A 22,376-nucleotide genomic window follows, 5' to 3' on the forward strand; every position below is an offset into this window, starting at 1 on the left:
AATCATATACAGTATTGTTCAAAATAATAGCAGTACAATGTGACTAACCAGAATAATCAAGGTTTTTAGTATATTTTTTTATTGCTACGTGGCAAACAAGTTACCAGTAGGTTCAGTAGATTGTCAGAAAACAAACAAGACCCAGCATTCATGATATGCACGCTATTGCAATTGGGCAATTAGTTGAAAGGGGTGTGTTCAAAAAAATAGCAGTGTCTACCTTTGACTGTACAAACTCATTTGTACAAACATTTTTTTTTTTCTGGGATTTAGCAATCCTGTGAATCACTAAACTAATATTTAGTTGTATGACCACAGTTTTTTAAAACTGCTTGACATCTGTGTGGCATGGAGTCAACCAACTTGTGGCACCTCTCAGCTGTTATTCCACTCCATGATTCTTTAACAACATTCCACAATTCATTCACATTTCTTGGTTTTGCTTCAGAAACAGCATTTTTGATATCACCCCACAAGTTCTCAATTGGATTAAGGTCTGGAGATTGGGCTGGCCACTCCATAACATTAATTTTGTTGGTTTGGAACCAAGACTTTGCCCGTTTACTAGTGTGTTTTGGGTCATTGTCTTGTTGAAACAACCATTTCAAGGGCATGTCCTCTTCAGCATAGGGCAACATGACCTCTTCAAGTATTTTAACATATGCAAACTGATCCATGATCCCTGGTATGCGATAAATAGGCCCAACACCATAGTAGGAGAAACATGCCCATATCATGATGCTTGCACCTCCATGCTTCACTGTCTTCACTGTGTACTGTGGCTTGAATTCAGAGTTTGGGGGTCGTCTCACAAACTGCCTGTGGCCCTTGGACCCAAAAAGAACAATTTTACTCTCATCAGTCCACAAAATGTTCCTCCATTTCTCTTTAGGCCAGTTGATGTGTTCTTTGGCAAATTGTAACCTCTTCTGCACATGCCTTTTTTTTAACAGAGGGACTTTGCGGGGGATTCTTGAAAATAGATTAGCTTCACACAGACGTCTTCTAACTGTCACAGTACTTACAGGTAACTCCAGACTGTCTTTGATCATCCTGGAGGTGATCATTGGCTGAGCCTTTGCCATTCTGGTTATTCTTCTATCCATTTTGATGGTTGTCTTCCGTTTTCTTCCACGTCTCTCTGGTTTTGCTCTCCATTTTAAGGCATTGGAGATCATTTTAGCTGAACAGCCTATCATTTTTTGCACCTCTTTATAGGTTTTCCCCTCTCTAATCAACTTTTTAATCAAAGTACGCTGTTCTTCTGAACAATGTCTTGAACGACCCATTTTCCTCAGCTTTCAAATGCATGTTCAACAAGTGTTGGCTTCATCCTTAAATAGGGGCCACCTGATTCACACCTGTTTCTTCACAAAATTGATGACCTCAGTGATTGAATGCCACACTGCTATTTTTTTGAACACACCCCTTTCAACTAATTCAACTAATTGCCTATTTGCACAGCCTTAAGAGCGTGCATATCATGAATGCTGGGTCTCATTTGTTTTCTGAGAATCTACTGAACCTACTGGTAACTTGTTTGCCACGTAGCAATAAAAAAAATATACGAAAAACCTTGATTATTCTGGTTAGTCACATTGTACTGCTATTATTTTGAACAATACTGTAATTGAAGGTTTGTGAAGACAATTCATTTAAAAAATGGCATTTCAGACAGACTTATGGACCAAGGCAGAAGAACACTTATCCATTAGTCATGAAAATTCAGTTCAGTTGAACTTCAGTTCAGTAATTTATATTTTGTGATTTTAAATTCAAATTCCAGTTCAACATCCTTTGAAATGTGGCCAATTCAAATTCACACTAATTAACAGCAGGCAAATTCTTAGATTTGTAATCTAATGGCCCCTAAAACATGTTTAAGGGGAGTGTAAAAATTTTTTGGAGAGCTGGGAATATTTATCATTCAAAAACATAACTGAAACATGCTTTGGTGCTCATTTCATTGATAGAAAAGTTTGTGCTATGACTAAAATGATGTTCAAATTTCAAATAATTATTTAAAGTGAAGAGGTATTTCAATTAAAAATCATCCATCATAAGAGCTGGTAAAGTACAAGATCAGAGAGCAAATTCCTGAGAGAGAAAAGAGGGTAAAAAAAAAAAAATCATCCAACAAGTGAAGGTGATAAAGTAGAATTCTATTCCAAAAGGTAATAGACAGTGCTGGAGCATGACCCAGAAAGCCAATTCACACACATCAAGTGCTGAAGTCACATGGTCTCACTCATTTTCCGCAGTGAATAAAGTGCTGCGCTATGTAAATCTTTCAGCCTATGCAGCCAGAAACTAATTAAGCCATTTGAAATAACATTGCAGGTATGTGTGTGCAATCTAGCCTAGTACTGCTGATGAGCTCCTCTAGGCCTCAGGCCAACTTAAAAAATGTAAAAGAAAAGAAGCTGCCAAACTCTAGCTGAAAACAGAAGCCTTAAGAGACTTACTAACCTTTTTCAGCAACGACGAAATGCTATGCATTCCCTCTGAACACAGGATAAGAGATAATGGTGTGTGTATTAGAGGAAGGTGATGGTGTAGCTGGGTAAAGGTTTACAAACTACAGTGGAAAACAAGTTGCCCATTACAGCCGAAACCAAGAAGCATAAAAACTTCATAAAAGATTGCAAGACAGACAGACAAACCTTAAAGAAAACCCACCAAAGCTCGGGGCATTTCTGTTGATTATATGGGGGATGAATGCATGTTTCTGTATTTAGGGACAACAGTGCTTATTTTCCATCTTCCAGAACCACAAAGCCATGCAGAGCAGCACTGCAGGGGCTTCATATCTCTTGCCGCTATCTTGGGAATTACAATGAACTATTTGCAGTCGAGGGTTGAAGAGCAAAGAGCCATCTTTCCCCGGCCCTGTTGTGTCTTCAGCACAGAGGAGCCTTGCTTGCCGATTGTTTTTGTGTTCACACAATTGTTCCCACGGTAGCCTCTAGCTATGTAGCTACTGCAGAAAAGACTGATATTGTGGTAACCCAAAGGTGTCCACAAATGGATGCTTGGAAATCAATCTGGCGAGGGTCATGACCACTAGCAGGATAACAAGAAGAAAATATAGGCGCAAGCTGAGGGCAAGGTAAAAGCTGGTTGACAGAATTACACAAGCCCTTGGGAAACTTTAAGTGGACTTCAGATGTTAAGCAAGCAATCTGGGTTTCGCAAAAGTACATCTCAGGAACACAAAATAACTTGATACAAAATCCATCCCCACTGCATCAGTGTCCCAGTGATTCATCCAGGACACTTCATTTTGTGACTGAAAACTGACAACAGTGATGTAAATTATCTATTTTATAAAACATGAAACAATCATGCTAACTCGATAGACTCTATACGTTTCCACAAAAAATAAAATATATATAATAAAAAAAGATATCTGGAGATATCCTTCCAACCCTAAAAGAGACAGTGCCCACAGTCCAGCACATTCCTGCGTGTCCCGGAAGTGGGTTAGCCTCAGAGACTCAAAAAATGCATTGCTCCCCTTTATGTTAGAGATGACTGAGTCTCTGGCACCGTCGCACTCACAGGAGGAGGTTGAGGGCTTGACTGAGAGCGATTGGACCTTTCTAGGTCAGATCCCGTGACATTGCTCAGCTGGCAAAAAACAGAAAAGAGGATAAATAAACCAGTGGTGTCAGGGGAATGGAGCTACCTGCGGCACACTGCCTCTTCATGACACCATGGGGCACCGTACCTCAGCGTCTGAAATTATAGTTGTGCTCTGCTTTTTATTTGTGTTCTGTTGATTTTTTTTTATTCTTTCTCTTTTTTGCATTCTCCCTCCTGTAGAGGGAGATCAGCCTGTGGACTTCAAAGAGCGAGATGTGCCAGCACAGAGGATGGAAGCAGGGGAAAAGAAAGAAAGACAGAGAGAGAAAGAGAGGGAGGGAAAAGAGTGAAAGAGGTTGGAACTGGGTCACAGGCACTGCAGTTGACTCATATTGGCCAGACTATGAGAGAGATCTTTCTCTTGTTCTCTCTCACTAAAACTACACTAACTACTGTTACAACCAAGCAAGTAAAATTGCTATTGGGAAACATACATGGCCTAGCGCCATGGACGACTTCTCACTTTCAGCAGTAGCCAGCTGTTTTAACTCATTCCACAGCATGTAAGGAGAACATAACTTTGCTCATAAGAGGACAAAATGTGGACAATGAACGTACAGGACATAATGCAAATGGTAATCCACCAATCCACTTTGATCCGCTTCAGAAAAACACAGGTTTAGAGATTACATTGGATGCATAACCTTCCCAAATGCATTTTGGGATCTTATCCTTCCATGTTTACACATGGAAGTGTATGGATAAATACAGAATGAAAAAGCTGAATAAAAATGTAAGATAGTATGTCTAGTGAGATGAGGGCAGTTGTAATTCAATGTACTGAGAAGTGTTGCAAAGTCTTGTGAGAAAACCACAAGGTCATGCAAGGACAAGTAAACAAAATCACTTAAAAAGGCAATGTAAATTCATGCAATACGGGGAAAAAAGAAAACAAAAATAAGGGTTGGGGCATTGAAAACCATTCTCTTGACTCTGGAAGCCAGTAAAGCTGAAAAAACAAACCCAATACAGCCCCAAAAGAACAAAACGGAATTTGGGCTCCAAGGGTGTGAAGTGAGAGCAAGGTCAGCGAGCAAAAAAAGCCGCAGGGGCAATTTGTCTGTACACGTTGTAGAACATGACTTTGTGACTACTCAGCTTCACTGTAAACACAAGTCGGTTAAAAGGGAGACTGGACGAGGGGTTTCAAACTTGAATAACTGCCAGTGAAGGACAAACAAAGCACAGGATCACTTCTCTGGTCCTCCATGCACACAGGAGGCTTACAGGGACACTGAATGTTTATCAGACTTGTAAGTTATCACCAGTTCTGTGCTGGAGCAGCTCAATAACATCAAAAGCAAGGCCATAGACGCTATCACGGCCACTCGTCCTCCACTACAATGACCCTCGATAAAGAGGCACAGTCGGCGCTGGTCCTCTCAGCCCTCTGCCACCCAACACAACACAAGCACACACATACACATACACGCAGCTACATGCATGCATACTGATAACAGACTCCAGTCGTGGTGGCATAGGGGGGGTTGGAAGTTACATCTCTCCTTCTTCCTGTGCTTTAGAGAGAGACAGGGTTGTTGCACTTCAAGGACCAGCGGTGCAGCTTTCCCGCGACAGCAAAACAGTGCGATAGCATCTTCTCAGCCTCAGGAAGCTCTTCTCCCCTTCACTGGCTCAGCTGATGACATGCCTGTGTTGATTTCCAAATGTGGGATTGAGGGGTTGCCGTTCCGATGACTGACTACCTCGGGAGGAAGAGGGTGACAGCATATGACAGCGTACGGTGCGACTCATAACCAAAAAACTTGACATAAGCGCAAACAAGTCAGCAGAGCTCACCAGAGTCCTGAGAGGGATAAGGGATACACTGTCAGCATATGCATGGGTAATGACACATAGCACTATGATGATGACATGGACGACTACAGACTCTGGTGCTGTTGTCAGGTTTAAATAACAGTGGAGGATAAGATAGAGCTACGTGAGCTTATAGGAAACACAGGGTATGTCAACACAAAGAAAAGAATGATGACATGTTTATGTGCACGTTGTGTGTCCCTACACAAAGCAGACCTGATGACCCATGGGTGGCACCAGATGAAACAAAAGAAAACATGTGTTTCCCATTAGAGACTCTGTCCTACTTAAAGAGAGTTCACCCAAAAATGATGGCAATTCTGTCATCATATCCACCTTATTTTGCAACACAGAAGTAAAGAAAAGATTTGTGTTACAAACCAGTGTTTATGATTAGAACAATACATTAAACTCATATTATAGCAAACCGCAGTTTGCAAGAAAAGGTGTTTTTGCAAATGTAAAAACAACTACAAGCTAATGAAAAGCCTTGCACATTCAACACAAATGGCTGAACGCAATCTTATATTAAAAATAAAGTGCATATTCACTCTCATGTCCTTCCGAACATACAGTATATGACATTTTTCAAAATACAGATTTTGTGTTTCACAGAATAAAGTTATAATAATAATTCCAGAAAAAATTACCTACTATTGGTCTGCAAATTCAGTGATCCTCTGAGAAATCGAATCCTGTCCAAATGCGAATGTGATATTCTAACAATTTTTTTTTTTTTTTTCACAGCGCATTTCCTTTTGTGTTTTGGTCAACACGAACTACCATAGACGCTCTAACTAGTGCACACATTTTGCATGCCATTCATTTTGGATGTAGATGAGTTTACTAATTATAATAATAACATTTTTGTTTATATACTTTTTTTTTATTAGGTCAACTATCCACATTTAATGCAAGAAAAAACAATGCCACTCAATTACTCTACATTTATTTTAGGACCTACAAAATAGTTAGTTCATCATTGTCAAACAATGGACTACATGCGCACTAATAAGCACACATATAAAAGCACAGACCCAAAAATAGGCTACAGCTCTCTAAATATAGCAACCAACATATTTCAAACATTTTCAGACATATCTCATAACTTCTCCAGCATACACCTTTGCAAACTTCTCACCAACTCTTTGCCAGTCACACATAAAAACACACACCCACGACCACCATCACCACCACTAACTCCTGTTCATACACACACAAACTTTTGAGCAAACACTCATAAGCTCTCTCTCTCTCTCTCTCTCTCTCTCACACACACACACACACACACAAACAAACAGGCGAAGGGGGAGCTTGAGGCGGTGAGGCACCTGGCAGTGGGAGGTGATTGAAAAGGCACTAGAAAGGTGTCAGTGCATCACTATAATTAGCCCTGTTGATCCTGCAGAAATCCAGGCCCAGGGTGCTGTTGCTGACACACACACACACACACACACACACATTCCCTGGGCCGAGTGAGAACTTGTGTGTGTGTGTGTGTGTGTGTGTGTGTGTGTGTGTGTGTATAGTTGACAGGAGGTGGCTTGAGCCTAGTACTGGTGGAAATGTGTCTATGCAGACACACAGACACAGACACTTGAACAGAGCACTTTTACTCCCTTGGGGGTCCACTTATCAGCCGCAGTCTCTTAACGGTATGTGCACTGACACTTGCCGTCACGTTAGTCTAAATCTAGTTCCTGAGCTTTTTCCTGCAAAGGAAAATAAGTCTCTCAAAGAGAATTTTTCAATTAAAAATTATTTAATATTGTAAAATTAATTGAAAAATATTACATTTTAAAAATACAGATCTAGACAAACTGACTTATAACTGAAATGAAACATGAAACAAGCATTACTTTTTTTGACCCCATTACATTAATAAGGGAGTTTTCTTTGTGCAAATTTAAGGTTTATACGATTATCCTAATTGAGATCCTAATTTTTGTAGCAAATAAATTCCTGCTTTGATTACAAAACTCAAAAATCTAACATATTTAAGGAACTATACTCTTTAGTTTCAATGAATTTAGCTACTGTATATTTTGTAAATAGACGGTATAGCAAACTACATTTACTAAAATTTAGAAGTTTCAAAGTAGCATCCACAACACAAAAAAGCCAAATAAATACCCACATAGACATCCTAACAAGCTTTAAACTATGGATTGAATGTGAGAAATAGAGTGGCCATCAATTCACAAGTGCTTCCTGTCCATTCCAAAATTCACCAATGACCTTATGTTGGCATGAGAGTGAAGAAAAAATAGGAGCAGCTGCTTGAGAAGTGGCACATTGAGGCCAGCCATGTGTCTGTCCACAGTAATCTCAACTCTTTAACCCTGGGGAGTGCCAGGAAGACACTGCTAAGAGATCCGTCCACAATTGCCAGTGACTGTCATGTGAACGTGACTCGCCCTGTTCAAGTGGGACTACCCAAGTCGGATTTCCAATGCTGAGACCTCAAAGTTCTGGGACTCCTCCAAAATTCAATTAGACACTTTCAGTCAGGTTTAATATAATTTTTTTTGACTGTCCACAGCCAGGCAAGAAAGCCCTTAAAATTTACAGACACGTCCACCAAGGGACTGATCCTGGCAATGACAGAGTTTGGCTTCTTTATGCTTATGGAGAGGTTGTCAGTGACTCTCAAGGACACTTGGAGTGTGTGTGTGCGCGCGTGTGTCTCGGAGGGGAAGCAGGTACGCCTGTCGGAGCGTCTGGCTGCTCCCGGTGCACAGGGGCTTGGTGACATCGCCCGAATGCTGATGTCTCCCCCACGCTTTCACCCGGCGACGCCACGGCTCCCACTCTGACTTTCAGCCAAGAGAGCGAGTGACAGGTCTGCACACACACACACACACACACAGATTTGTTTCAGAAGCTTGTTTTTTTCCCAGGTCTCAGGAGCCCATTCACAGGTGGTTGTAATAGAGCTGAATATTTCCTGACAAAATCCTCTCTTTCTCTGGGTGTCTGTCTGACAGGTGTGTGTTAGCAGAAAAGGAGGTCAGTGGTGCAGCCACTAATTTAACCTTTGGTTGTATAATTCTCACACTATTTAGCCCCTTTTGATAAAGACACAGATACAAGCAAACAAAAGACAAGATAAATACAATTTTGAAGATGATTTTTACACAAGTCAGCTTAATATGCTTAGTCAATTATAAGCCATAAACATGCAGCATTATTTCATAGTTCAGTATTTGATTTGATCATACTTATTAGGGTTGCACGATAAATCACACGCATCTTGTCAGTAATGCCAGTTCTTTAATCAGCGGTAAATCACTATCACCAGCGAGTTTCACATGGAGCAGCATTTACTACACAGAGCCATTGTTCACTGACAAGCTGCGCAAAACATGCCCAAAATATGATTGTGGTTTTGCGCAGCTTGTCAGTGAACAACGGCTCTGTGTAGTAAATGCTGCTCCATTTGAAAGCAAGCGCCTGATGGTGATTTGTTGAGATTTTTTTTCTTCAAAATGGAAAACTGGGTCTCACTTTATATTAATTGGCCTTAACTACTATGTACTTAATTCACAATGTATTGCAATTTTGATGGTATTGTGGTGGGATACGGTAAGGTTAGGGATAGGTTTAGTGGTATGTGTAGGCTAAGGGTGTAAGGGATGGGTCGACAGTGTAATAAATGTAATAACAGAAATTAAATACAGATGTAATTACATGCATTAATATAAGTACAATGTAAAAACATGTATGTACACAACAAGTGGACTGTATCAACATATTCATTTAAGTACATAGTAGTTACGACAACTTAATATAAAATGAGACCAAATATGGGTTTACTTTCTAAATGAAGCCAAATCTGTTGAATATGTCTTCATTTTCCCCAGAGAAAGAAATGGTTAACTACGATAACCAGAATTTATTTTCACCCATAATAAACCCCACCCCTCAGTATATGATGTGTGGCCAATTATTTCGACAGTTGTCATTAAAATGACATAGAAGTATTTTTTAACAAAACAAATTTCAAATTCCAAATTTACTGATGATCATATCTATAGTTGTAATAAAGAAGATCTTTCTTTTATATATCTACGCAAAAGCCTTCACATCATTCATAAAGCACATTCAAGCAATTCAGATGCTAAAACGCAGAAACTCCTCTGAACCAGTTGGCCTTCTATGAGCTGTGTTGATAAAGGAGCGGCGACTATTCAAAACATTTGGAACGGGGCCATGCGGTCCATCTTCATTATCATGCACTTGCCTTATGGAAGTGAAGGTCTCTGGACATCTGAATGTTAGCCAAAGGTCCTTGAGAACAGCCATCTCTCTCCCATATTTATTATCATTTTCCAGTAATGTGGGGTAAAAAAAAAAAACTAAACAAACAAAAAGCCACATACATTAATTTGTTCTTCTCTTTCGTTGAACCACAGAATATGGCTAAGACCCAGTTAACCCCTATTTGCGCCAACGGTTCCTCCCCATCGATCAAGCTCTCACAAAATGGGCCAATTTGCCCGGAGAGCAACTCTGGCATGTTTCTTTTTTCGCAGCTAGGCTGAACTTTGACCTCCTCAGCAGTCCTCCATGGATATCTGTATGGCTTCATTTTGGTTTCTCCCATGAACTCAATTTCCTGTGAAAACTTTGGCGAGTCTGTTACCTTGACCTCGACAAAGTGCAGAGGAGAGGACGGCATGAACAATTTTACAGATCCAGGACAACAGAAGAGCCCTTAAGACTGCCAAGAACACAATGAGAAATTCTAATCGATACGTTCGTATGGGCAGCTTTCATTTGGGGTCGGATTTCTGCTCAAGTACGTTGTTAAATATTGATATACAGAACAATAAAAAGGACTCTATTAATAGTACTGGGTTATATTTTATACCGGTCTCTTTCTCTCTTCCCTTCTGTCACACTCACACAAACACTTCATTCAGCCTCAGAGAGACATCCCAGGGAGAGAATGAGCGAAGACCTACCTCACACACTGCCACAGGCATTATATGAGAGAATCTAAACAAGGCCATCCCATTGGGACACTCACACACTGCCCGCAGCGCAGAACGACCTACACACACCTCGTCGACTGCTTCCGCCATCATATCATCAGTTCATTTAGCAGCAGAATCCAATTATGAACACTCTGTTAATGAGTGAATGATTCCCTATAATGATTCATAATGGTTTTCTTCCTTTGGTCCATTAAAGGTTTTTTTTTCTCTTACAAAAATAAAATACAGTAGCAGTACTGTGGTGTCATATAGTCTTATATGGTACTGTATTCAATGACATAACCCCCCCCCCCCATTTTTTGTGGTATATATATATATATATATATATATATATATATATATATATATATATATATATATATATATATATATATATATATATATATATATATATATAAAACAGTATTACATCGATGACAGACATTAAAATACAGAAAAAGAACACAATTTTTGGAAGTAGCATTTTTCTACTATTATCTATTGGGAAGACATTTTAAACAAATTTCCTCGCTGCTAATTAATATTTTGAAGGGGAAAAAAGTCTTCAAAAATTAATGTTGTGCAAACAACATGCAAAAAAAAAAAAAAAAAAAAAAAAAACTGAAACAGGAAATAATACAGAGAGGCCCCTGGAAACCCTTATACCTCTCATAAAATTTTGAACTTTTGAAAACATTTAATAAAACAAAAAATTAAGGTAAAAGTAAGACTCCACAAAAAACATATAGGTATAAAAAAAATACTCATTTAATAATCATTCAATTACATTGCAGATATTTTATTAATATATCTTAAATATTAATATAATTACTACATATGTAAATATCACTTTATATAATATTTAAGTTAAATGCTATTTATATATATATATATATATATATATATATATATATATATATATATATATATATATATATATATATATATAAAATAGCATTTAATTTAAATATTATAATATTATATATACATGCTCTATCACTTTTTCATGTCCAAAATGTAAAAACTATCAGCCATACCATAGCACTTTATTAGTACACCATCCCCGTTCTATGACATCATCCCACCCAAAGTGATGGCCCATAAATCTTTGCGCAGTGATGTGAGCAGCTTGGTCTAGACGGCATCAGAACATTCTCTGGTGGGATCCGATGAGCGAGTGACATTTGAATACGTTTATGCATGTGTATATAATGAAAAACATTTGCTCTTAGGTAAGATGTGTCTGTGTGAAGATAAGATGACAACAGAGCTATATGGATGAGCATCTGATACCTATTCTGACTGTCAGATGAAGCTACGGAGGTGGGGAGAGTCAGAAAAAATTAGGCGGCAATCAATAAACGCTGAAGGCTCTCTCAATGTTCACGTCTGCAGAGAGAAACGCTAACTCATAAACCCAGCCTCGTCTGCAACACACCTCACCATCAAGACAATTAAATGGCAGATAAATCTTTTAACATCTAACGACATGGCAAATCGCTCATCTGAGAGCGAGAAAGCAGTGGAAAGCAGAAAGGGAAGCAGAAGAAACTACAGCCAGTTCGCTGACGAGACACTGCAGGGTTAAGACTGGGGAATAGGGCCACAAAAATAATGTTTTCTTCTCTTTCTGATCAATTTTTAATTTAGCCCGGCTTGCCTGCACTCTTCCCAGGCCGGGTGTGGTAATTATTGCATTTTATTGACAGCGGTGATTCCCGCAGGGGGCTATTTAAAAGAGTTTTAACCCCAGAGCAAGTCGCTCCCTCACATGGCCCTTTGAAGGTGTCAAGTTCATTGATTTTAACTGCAGGAAATGCTGTACCTTCCAGCAAGATGGAGAACGCGTTACCCCCGTGCTGGGCCACAGTTACCCCCAGTATCCCGATGCACGCCTCTATGTCTAGTTAACATCATTGAGGGGCACCAGTTTCCCCCCGTATACAGGAAGCATAACATCTCTGATGCTAAAGGCTAGCCCTTAGCGAGCGAGCTATGGATCGACTGATAATCATAAATGCAGAAGAAGAAAAAAAAATAAAACGGGTCTCTAGTCAGTAAAGAGAGAAGGGAAAAAAGGAAGCAGGAAACTTAAGGGATTTCAGGCAGAGAGGACAGCGATGGCATACAGTATCACACCGCATCTGCAAATGACAGAGGGAGAGATAGTGAGCCGGTTTTGAAAAAGACATCAATCTGGTGAAGAAAAAAAAAAAGCAACATGACAGAAATTAAACAAGATTCCTGTGTTTGAGTTTGCCCGCTTCCCGGCCCCCTTTCAGCCTCCCATTGAAATTCCGGGCAGATACAAACCCCTAGGCTTTTGACACACTTTTGAAAACACCACACCCCCTCTTTCTTTCTAGCAAGTCTCCAGAGTCGCTTCTAACTGACTAACAAGAACATGGAGGGGGGGAGGGGGGGATACGGATCTTATTTTTTATTAAAGACTTTATTCTTAATGAAATGCAGTTGCCCTTTTTTATTCCTTTTTTTTGACGTTTTCTTTTTTTGTTAAGCTGGCAACCGACTGTCAGCAACAAGGGGAGGTTTGGGATATGAGTGTGTGTGTGAGAGGGAGAAAAAGCTATATGGGGGTCGATATGGGTCAGGGAAGAAGGGGGTAGAGTTTACCGAGGGGGTGCGGGTCAAAGCAACAGCAAAAACAAACATGCAGGCCAGAGACTAGAGCAGAGAGAACACGTATAGAGAAAGAACAGGACAAAGAAAGATAGATTGGAAAATAATAGAATTGTGACAAGAGGATGGGCGATATTAATTGGGATAGCATACTACTCATGCTATTTTTATACAGTATGCATACTGTACAAATACAAATACACCAATTTGAATCTTTTAATAGCTGTCCGGAAGTTTGGGGTCAGTACGAAAGTAATACTTTTATTCATCAAGGACGGGCATGATAGACATAATTGCCTTTCAAAAACATAAAAAAATGATGTATGTTGATGGATATGTTTTATCATGGATAAGTTCAGTCATTCAAATGTTAATTTATTCACTTATGTGCCAAGTAGCTTAGTAAAAACCAAAAAGGATATATACAGTGAGATGGACATTATTGCATAATAAACCCAGGCAAAGGGGTTTAATATTGCACATTGTTTTACATAAGAATAAGAAAAATAATAAGAATAAAAATAAAGGTTTAGACAATATAGTTCCACAAAGTATGCAGTACACAAGCATTCTTTTCTGAACATCCTGCAGTCAGAAAAAGAGAGGGGATAGGAAATCCTGCAACTGTATATTACAGATAAGTAAAATAAGATTGGATGGGATAACAGGGATGAGGAAAACTGAATAAAGTAGGGAACGAGTGAGTGAACCTGCGAGGGAAAGGGAGGGAGGGAGAGAGGTGCTGGAAGAGTTGCAGTATATTTATTGCCTCTGTCAAGAGCTCGTTTTCACTCATGCTTCCTGAGAGCCACTAGAGGGGAAAAGATCTCAAGCTTCCTGCATCAGAGAGACCGAGAGAGAAAAATCCTCTCACCTTTCCAGTCACGTCCTCACGTTAGCCTCGGCTACATTTTGGCTGGGTCAATGTCAGAGTAACTGCAGGCTTAAACAAGATGCTCTGAGTGAGCAATCAATCCGGCTCTGTCAGAGAGAGAGCGCGACCGAGACGAGACGAGAGCAGAGTGGGCTGCTCATATGAGGTTAAATCAGCCATTTGAAACTATTGCAGCAAACAACACATTCATACACACCAGGCATGTGTCCTCGTCCTCGCATAAACACCAAGCTAGTTTAGGCCAGTGGTCTAAACTGGTCTTGTAATCCTGTCAGGACAGATGCGGGACCAGTTTTAGGGGTCACAGATCACCCACGACTCCGGTTTACAGTACTCGGATTCTGACCCAGCAGTACGAGTGAAGTCAAAATCCCACAGCCTTTCATTTCTCCGGCTTTTTCTAGCTCTCTCCTGCTTCTGACAGGTCACAAGGTAATGATTCTGCTACCATGATGCAACAGGCAGAGCTGTCGGCTGTCAGGAGTTAAACTCATGAAGGAATAAGCTGTCATTAAGCAAGCTTGCTTTCTTTCTCAAACACACATACACACACAAGTTCATACGCATTCACTTTCTCGGCAACCCAGCTGTCAGACTCCGGCCCCGTTTCCCAGCGCTGCCACGGCGGCCTTCTGTGGACGCCCATAGTCTGTCACACGCTCACCGCTGTGGGAATTATGCACAGTCTTCTCTTACACAGTGGCACGTAGGCAGTGGTGTGTGACCAGCTAAACTCCTGCACACATGCAACAGCTGGATCAGCAAGCAGTTATTGCATTTATCTAAAAAAATTAATTAATGGACGTGTAATTTTTCTTTCACTTCATTACAATGCATTAACATTTATAGCAGCCCCAAACTTTTATATTTTTGAATGGCATATAATTTTATAATCTGAAATGAAACACATTACCAGTCAAAAGTTTTTAAACAATAATATATATATATATATATATATATATATATATATATATATATATATATATATATATATATATATATATATATATATATATATATATATATTATTTTTTTTATAATTCTCTTCTGTTCACTAATCCTGCATTTATTTGATCCAAAAAAAAAACAGTACAATTTGGAAATATTTGCATATCTTTGATCATATAAATAATCAATAAAGGTATTAATTTCTATAATTAAAAAAGACTCCAAGCGCTTGAATGATATAGTGTATGATGTTACAAAAGCTTTTAATTCAGATAAATGCTAAACTTTGGATCGTTCTATTAACAAAGATTCCCGGGAAAAAAAATGCACTCCACTGTTTTAAATATTGATAATAATAATATAATACTAATACTACTAATAATAATTGTTGGTAGTGTGTTTATTTGCTACTTATTTTTTTATTTCAAAACCAGTTGATTATTTATGGTCTTTAATTGTTTGAGCTCTCTTCCTGCTATGTTTCTCTGACAAAGTGCTAATAAAGACAATGGTCTACTAAAGCCCACTTCAAAAATGTGAGCAACTCAGAATCAACCTGCTTTATTTTTACAATCTTATTTCTACACAATAATCTTTAATAACGCTTCACAGCACAGATCAGGGAGCACTGAAATCTGTTTATAAGCACGTAACCAATTCCCATCAGAATAACACATCTCACAGGCTAAAAGAACAGACTGATCTCTGATCAGAGCGTATTCGGCACATGGCCTCAGGTGGCCTTGTTTATCACAGAGGAAATCACAAACACGAGCCGTCACTTGAAGAATCAGATAGCGCATCCGCACCCCTTCAGCAATTCAGATATTGCAAAGTGACAGCCACATTCCCTCTGTCATACTGATATACACGCAACAAACTCTGGGATATCTCTTCCTGTAAAGACTATTATGATGATGTCACAGCAAAGCTGGGGTCATTATTTAGCATGATAAATGGTCGGCAGAGCACAAAGTGCATTCTTTCCGTCTAACCCGTCACAGCACGTCCCCAGAACGCACCTCTTCGCAAATGCAGTGAACCACTGTCTCACACACACCTACAAGCAAACTCGCCTTCCCTGTCCATCTTTTCCCGGCACTGTACGAAAAGTGACTTTGCCTGCAGACATCAGTGTGGGAGTGTGTGTGTGTGTGTGTGTGTGTGTTTTATGACATTTAGATGGAAGAGCGAGGGAGATCTCCCTTAAGTCAATTTGAACGCACGGCCCGATGAAATTACACAGGTAGCGGCAGGCGGCGTGACAAACGACTAGCCACGATGGACGGAAATAACTCCACTCGGGGATACGTCCTCCGACAGAGAAAAGAAATGAAAATCTAAATTACAGTTTACAGTACACACGTAATAGCAAAACAGCTCCTTTTGCTGGGTAAATAAATATCTATGGATTGGAGAGAATCAAGAGGGATAGAGAAGAGAATATAGAGATAGATACAGCAGTTGCTCAGACTACAAGCATGCGATAATACTTTTTCATTGATGTTAAAATCTACTGGCCCAGTCAGGCCACAGGTTCAGATATTTACACACCCTGCCAATATCTTTACACACCAAACCACATTCATTTTTAAAAATAAACCAGAATAATATAGAAATAAGTATTTTTAATGTGTATATAAAAAAAGTTTTAAAGTTTACAATACAATAAAATTCACAATACAAACATAAAAATACGCACTACTGGTCAAAAGTTTTGAAAAATTAAGATAATTTAAGTCTCTTATGCACAACAATGCTGCATTTATTTGATTGAAAACAGAGTAAGAACTAGAGGTGGGAAGTGCATGGTACCTCACGATACGATACGAATCACAATACATGGCTCATGATATGATAATATCCTGATACTGTGATTTTTGCAGTAATTGATATATGTGACCCTGTACCACAAAACCAGTCTTAAGGGTCAGTTTTTTTTAATTGAGATTTATACATCATCTGAAAGCTGAATAAATAAGCTTTCCATTGATGTATGTATTTATTAGGACCAGACAATATTTGGCCAAGCTACAACTATTTAAAAATCTGGATTCTGGACTTATTAAAAGCTTTCTTTGTGTGTAAACCAACATCAACTTTTTTTTGTATACAGCGGTGGCCAAAATGATAAGAACATTAGTATTTTTACCAGCTAAAGAATGGTTTTAAGACAGTTAGTCAGTAAAGTCAGTCTTTTGCATTAGTGTGACAGTAGGAAATATAATTTACATATCCAAACATTCATTTTCCCATTAACTGTAATAATCCAGTGAGATTTTTGTTTGCACAAGGAGTTTGGGAAAAAGTCAAAAATGATGCGGCAGCAGGGAAATCTATTTGGAGTGCCTTATTGTAGTAATTAAAATATTGATATTTGGCGCCAGTGCATCAATTCTCATATCGCATGGAGAAGGACAACGATATTTCGCCAAACGCTATTTTGTCTCACCACTAGAAAGAACAGTAGTGTGAAGTATTGTTACAATTAAAACATTTTATTCAATTTTAAAATGTAATTTAATCCTTTGATGGAAAAGCTGAATTTTTAACATCATTAGGCAATGTTTTCAACATTAACAATAAAAAAAAACATTACTAATAAATGTGCACCAATAATTGATAATAAAACGCATCAAATCAGTGTATTAGAATAATTTCTAAAGGATCATGTGATACTAAAGATTGGAGTAAAGTAGAATTTTATAATTTATTAAAACAGAAAACATTTCTAAATAACCTTAATAAATAAATAATATGTCAGAATATTTTTGATTTTGTTGCATAAGAGACTTATTTCTGAAATATTAATAAATAAAAAAAATACTAAAATGTTTTCCTTGATTGACATCTGATCTCAGAACAAGATAATCTGGATAAATAAACTATAAAGCTTCCACACACCCAACACAACACATATGCAATAATTTATTTTACAACAAAAAAGGGAAAGTAACTTTGTATGAATCATGCTTAAATATTCCCTAAGCTATATATATATATAAAATGTATAAAAAAAATGAAGAGGACAAAATAAGACCCACCTCTTTGGCACGGTTAATGAAGGGTATCTGCGTCCCACTGTTGAGGTCTTCATTAATGATGAGGCGCCGAGCCCACTGGCCTGCCCTTACCACTCCACTGCCCTGGATAAGAACCATGATCTTCTCTGGGTTAGTGAGGGCATCCTCACTCATGTAAATAAAGCTTTTTGGTTCATCCTCAGTTGCATCAACCTGAAGGAATATAAATATTACAATTAGCTCCAAACCATTCACCAGATACAATGGGGTACAAGATTCCATCCAATGAAGTCTTCAGTTTAGAAATTTCCTTTTTATATTGAACATACTTAGGGCACTTCGAAACAAGAGTTCACACAACATTCCAAAATTTGGCTGTAAATGAAGCAGTCGATAACTAAGAAAATCTGGAAACCTAACATCCATCATCATTTAGTTGAACTCGGCAAACTCGGTGAACCTCGAGCCGGTTATAAAAGATGTTTTTGTGTTGTTTGTGTGATTCCTCAATCCCCTGATGTGTGTCAACAACTATATTTACTCTTATTAAAGTGGGGCAGGACACTCTCAGAAACAGCCGAGTGAGTCAGAGCCTGGAATCATTTCTAATGAACGGTGCTCAATGCTGAGCTATACACCTCCAGCCGCCGAAAACATCAACTGCTGTCTGTCTGCATCTGATGACTTCATTACATTGCAACAAATCCATCTTGACATTTACATGGTGTATGCTTCCTGTGTGCTAATAAGTTATGTGGTAAACTCTAAGATGAGCATAAAATCATACGCTTAGAAATAACACAATGCATTTTGTGTCTACTCTTCTTTAAAATGGACTTTGATAAATGGATTAAGCACCAAATGTATTTGGTCACAGGTAGCTCTGCCCATGAAACTCTCTGAAAGACAATACAGACTCCAAGAACATCATTTGGTAAATACTCTCCACAAATAAAACAGCTCATAAAAGCCTGTGCCAGCATTGTTCAGGTGATTTATGGTGAGAAATTTACAGTGCTTTTAAAAGGACATAAATTCTATGTCTACCAAGTGCAAACACCCACTATCAAAAATGATGTGTAGTTTAATGATACGCCTCTTAAAAAGTGTACTAGAAATCATAACATTATTGCTCATATGAATGCAGTGACCACACCTCAGAAATCTCCTTAAGCGTGCACAATTTTACCATCAGAACAAATGCAATTTTCTCCTGGAGAGTTGAGAAGTGTTGTAGAATATCATTCTAAAACTTAGTTTTCACACAATACAGACCATTGTAATTTTATAGGATGCCAAGCGCAACTGCATCAATGTTCAAAATAATTCTGTTTAGATTCAAATTATGGGCATCTAAAGTATTAAGGAGGAAAAAAAGACATTACGTACAGGGAGGATCTCCTTCTTCAGGTTGCAGTCGTTCTCCAAGCGTTCATAAACATACTTTGTAATGATCTAGAGGAGACAAGAGAGAAGTCTTTTAAATAAACTTACAAATATATCTTCCTATTGGTTTGAAACTAAAATATACTGTAACTCCATTTGGACCATTTAGGGGAAAAAAATCACTGAAGAGAGTTATAAAAGAATATTAGAAGGACCCTATTAATTTTTCTGGTGTTCTCAGCAGAAGTCGGTTAATCTTAGTAGTGAACAGAAACTGATAAAAAAATGTAACTATTGGGTAACACTTAATTTGTTAACACTTAAATCTTTGTTACACGTTACATGTACTAAGTTTTATAATAACAATAAGTGATGCATAATTATAAGCAAAGGAACCCTAAGCAAAATTCTAACCATACAGTAAGTGCATGTAGTTAATTAATATTACTCAGTACTTTAATGCAAAATTATGCTGTAACAGTGACATCTTTAAAAAAAGTGTTACCAGAAATTTGCTAATAAATTTCACAAATAATTTCAAAGAAACAAGAACCGGCTGAATTAATTGCAAAACTTTAAAGAAGAAAAAATGATAGTACTTTCTTCTAAAACTTCCTGCAATTAATATTCTATAATCAATAAATGTAAAATATATATTCTTTTGTTTTACATTGTAAACAAAAATGTTTGAGTTCCTATTTTCTCCAATAGCAATAAATAAATAGATTAATAAAACCAATAGCATTTATATGAAAATTGTATATAAATGAAAAGATAATTTACATGAAAGGATGAAAGGATAAGAGATAGAGATAGAGAGAGAGAGAGAGAGAGAGAGAGAGCGAGACTGATACAGAACAAAAGAAAGATGTCAAATTTGCCATCGCTCCCTCAGCAGCTGTATTAGAAACTCTCATGCAACAACATAAACTTGTCTTCAGTAATTTAATGCAAAGGTAATATAATAAAGGAAAGTTATAAACATTAACTTTTTATTATTATTATTGAGAAAAAAAAACTGCTAAATTTATTTTATTAATAATTCTGGAAATGCATGATCAAAATCTGTGAAAAAGGTCCATTGTGTACTTTGATTTATTTGGTATAATCGTACAAAGCATATTGTAATGCAATTCAAACTGAACCTATACAACAACTAAAAAGAGAGAAAAAAAAGTTTTATTTTTTTAATTTTAAAATTAATCACACTTCTTTGTATAAGCAAAGTCGATGCAGTTGTACACTTAACAGCCGCAGTGAATGAGATAATTGGAACTGTCTGGATTTCACTTGTACGGGTGCTGTCAGCCTAAAGCGGGGCAAATCTAGAGTACAAACAGCATGTTGATGTAAGGTATGTTTATCCCTGCAGCTAAATTGCTAAAGAATGTGTACACAGTGCAATTTAAAACCCCGGGCCAAAAGTTTCATGGTTCAGTGACATCAACAACTTTGAGCGTTTCTTTCTTGTTTCGCTTTAGCTCACGATCTGCAACAGCTGAAACTATAGTGCTTTAAAGGGTGAATAGTAAATGTGCTAATTAAGATGAAATGTTTTATGGTGGTTGTGATTTGGCAACAATCAGCAGAGCAGCTCCAATGTAACCGGGCTCATCTTTCAGGGCACGCTCATCCTGTTATGCCAAGTCTGAGAGAACTTTACGGCCCACCCGAGTGGAGGCACTAACAGATGCCCCACTGGAATGGGGCGTGAAGGTGGTGGAGACTGTCAGCTGTGCTGGTGTCACAAAATGTGTGAGGTCTTGATCTACAGTCAAACAGAGCTGATGGGTGAAGTCAGTGTGATGCAGAGCAGTGGTCCTCAACTGGAGGGTCAAGACACAAATTTCCTTGACCGGTCTATTCTGAATGTAGGCGGAAGGGAAGCAAATAATGGAAAATTCTAATGATAATATGTAACTAATCATATAAAAACTAGTCAAATTAGGCAGATGCCTACACAGGCAAGGTTGCAAATGCCCTTTAAAACAATCAACAAAAGTAGGGAAGGAAAAAGATAATATGACCCAGAATAGATTAACAACACAATCACTTATAATTATAGACATTTTGGTCAGGCTGTTGACCAATTTTTGCCTATTTTAGGATTATGACATTGGCATGTTTCCTTGGCCAGCATTGTTAGCTTTCTAGTATGACCATTCCAAAATATACGATGAATAAATAAATAAAGCACAAAAAGTATCAAATAAACGAATGTATTATTAATTTTGTCTGAAGTGTAAGTGCATATTAGAGTTTACTTCATTTCAGCATTTGTGTGCGTGTGTGTGTGTGTGTGTATGATTGTATGTATAATGTATAACTTAAATAGTAACAAATTGGTAGCTATATATGTGTGTGTGTGATTGTATGTATAACTTAAATGGTAACAAATTGGTAGCTATATATGTGTGTGTATGATTGTATGTATAACTTAAATGGCAACAAATTGGTAACTATATGTGTGTGTGTGTGTGTGTGGTTGTATGTATAAAATACAATTTAAATGGTAACAAATTGGTAGACATTGTTTTGTGCAGTAAATTATGATAATGTCTGAAGAAAATTAAACTGAATATAAGGAGATAAAAAAAAAAACTCACTATAAATGATAACGTATAAAGACAAGTCAAGGTTGTAAAAGCAACAACATTTGAACACATCTCAACTAATAATCATCAAATTATAGGTAATAGATTAAAGTTAATCTCTGTATTTCTGCATTTTACACCATGAACAATTCCAGTACAATTCCGTGTACTGTAGGGTCGACAACTGATGTTCAAATGTAAAATCTCCTAAATTCTGGAAGTAAACCATTTGAGAACCACTGGTTTAGACTAGATCAAAATTTCATATATTAATAGGATAATAAAAATCCAATCAGAAAATTATCTGGTGACTTCATACACAAAGAATTAATACAACAAATATGCATATGAATTCATACCCACAACCATGACACGCAGGGGAGGAAAAAACTCAAAACAAAACCTTTAGATAGAGTAATAATGCAATCGTAATGGTTACATACTCATT

At 37.8% G+C, this 22,376-nt stretch overlaps 1 protein-coding gene across 3 annotated transcripts in view; it reads right to left on the reverse strand.

Annotated features, from left to right (window-relative positions):
* Nucleotides 1–22,376, reverse strand: part of LOC113049291 (protein FAM172A) — a 160,178-nt gene that overhangs the window by 120,971 nt on the left and 16,831 nt on the right. For all 3 annotated transcript variants that reach the window (XM_026211504.1, XM_026211502.1, XM_026211503.1), the window contains exons 5-6: nucleotides 19,338–19,403; nucleotides 17,970–18,161 (exon numbers count right to left, since the gene is read on the reverse strand). In XM_026211504.1, coding sequence (XP_026067289.1) covers nucleotides 17,970–18,161; nucleotides 19,338–19,403 — 258 coding nt within the window. The remainder of the gene's footprint in view (nucleotides 1–17,969; nucleotides 18,162–19,337; nucleotides 19,404–22,376) is intronic.

The sequence above is a fragment of the Carassius auratus genome, chromosome 30 (genome assembly GCF_003368295.1).
Source record: "Carassius auratus strain Wakin chromosome 30, ASM336829v1, whole genome shotgun sequence".
In the NCBI taxonomy this organism is placed as follows: Eukaryota; Metazoa; Chordata; class Actinopteri; order Cypriniformes; family Cyprinidae; genus Carassius; species Carassius auratus.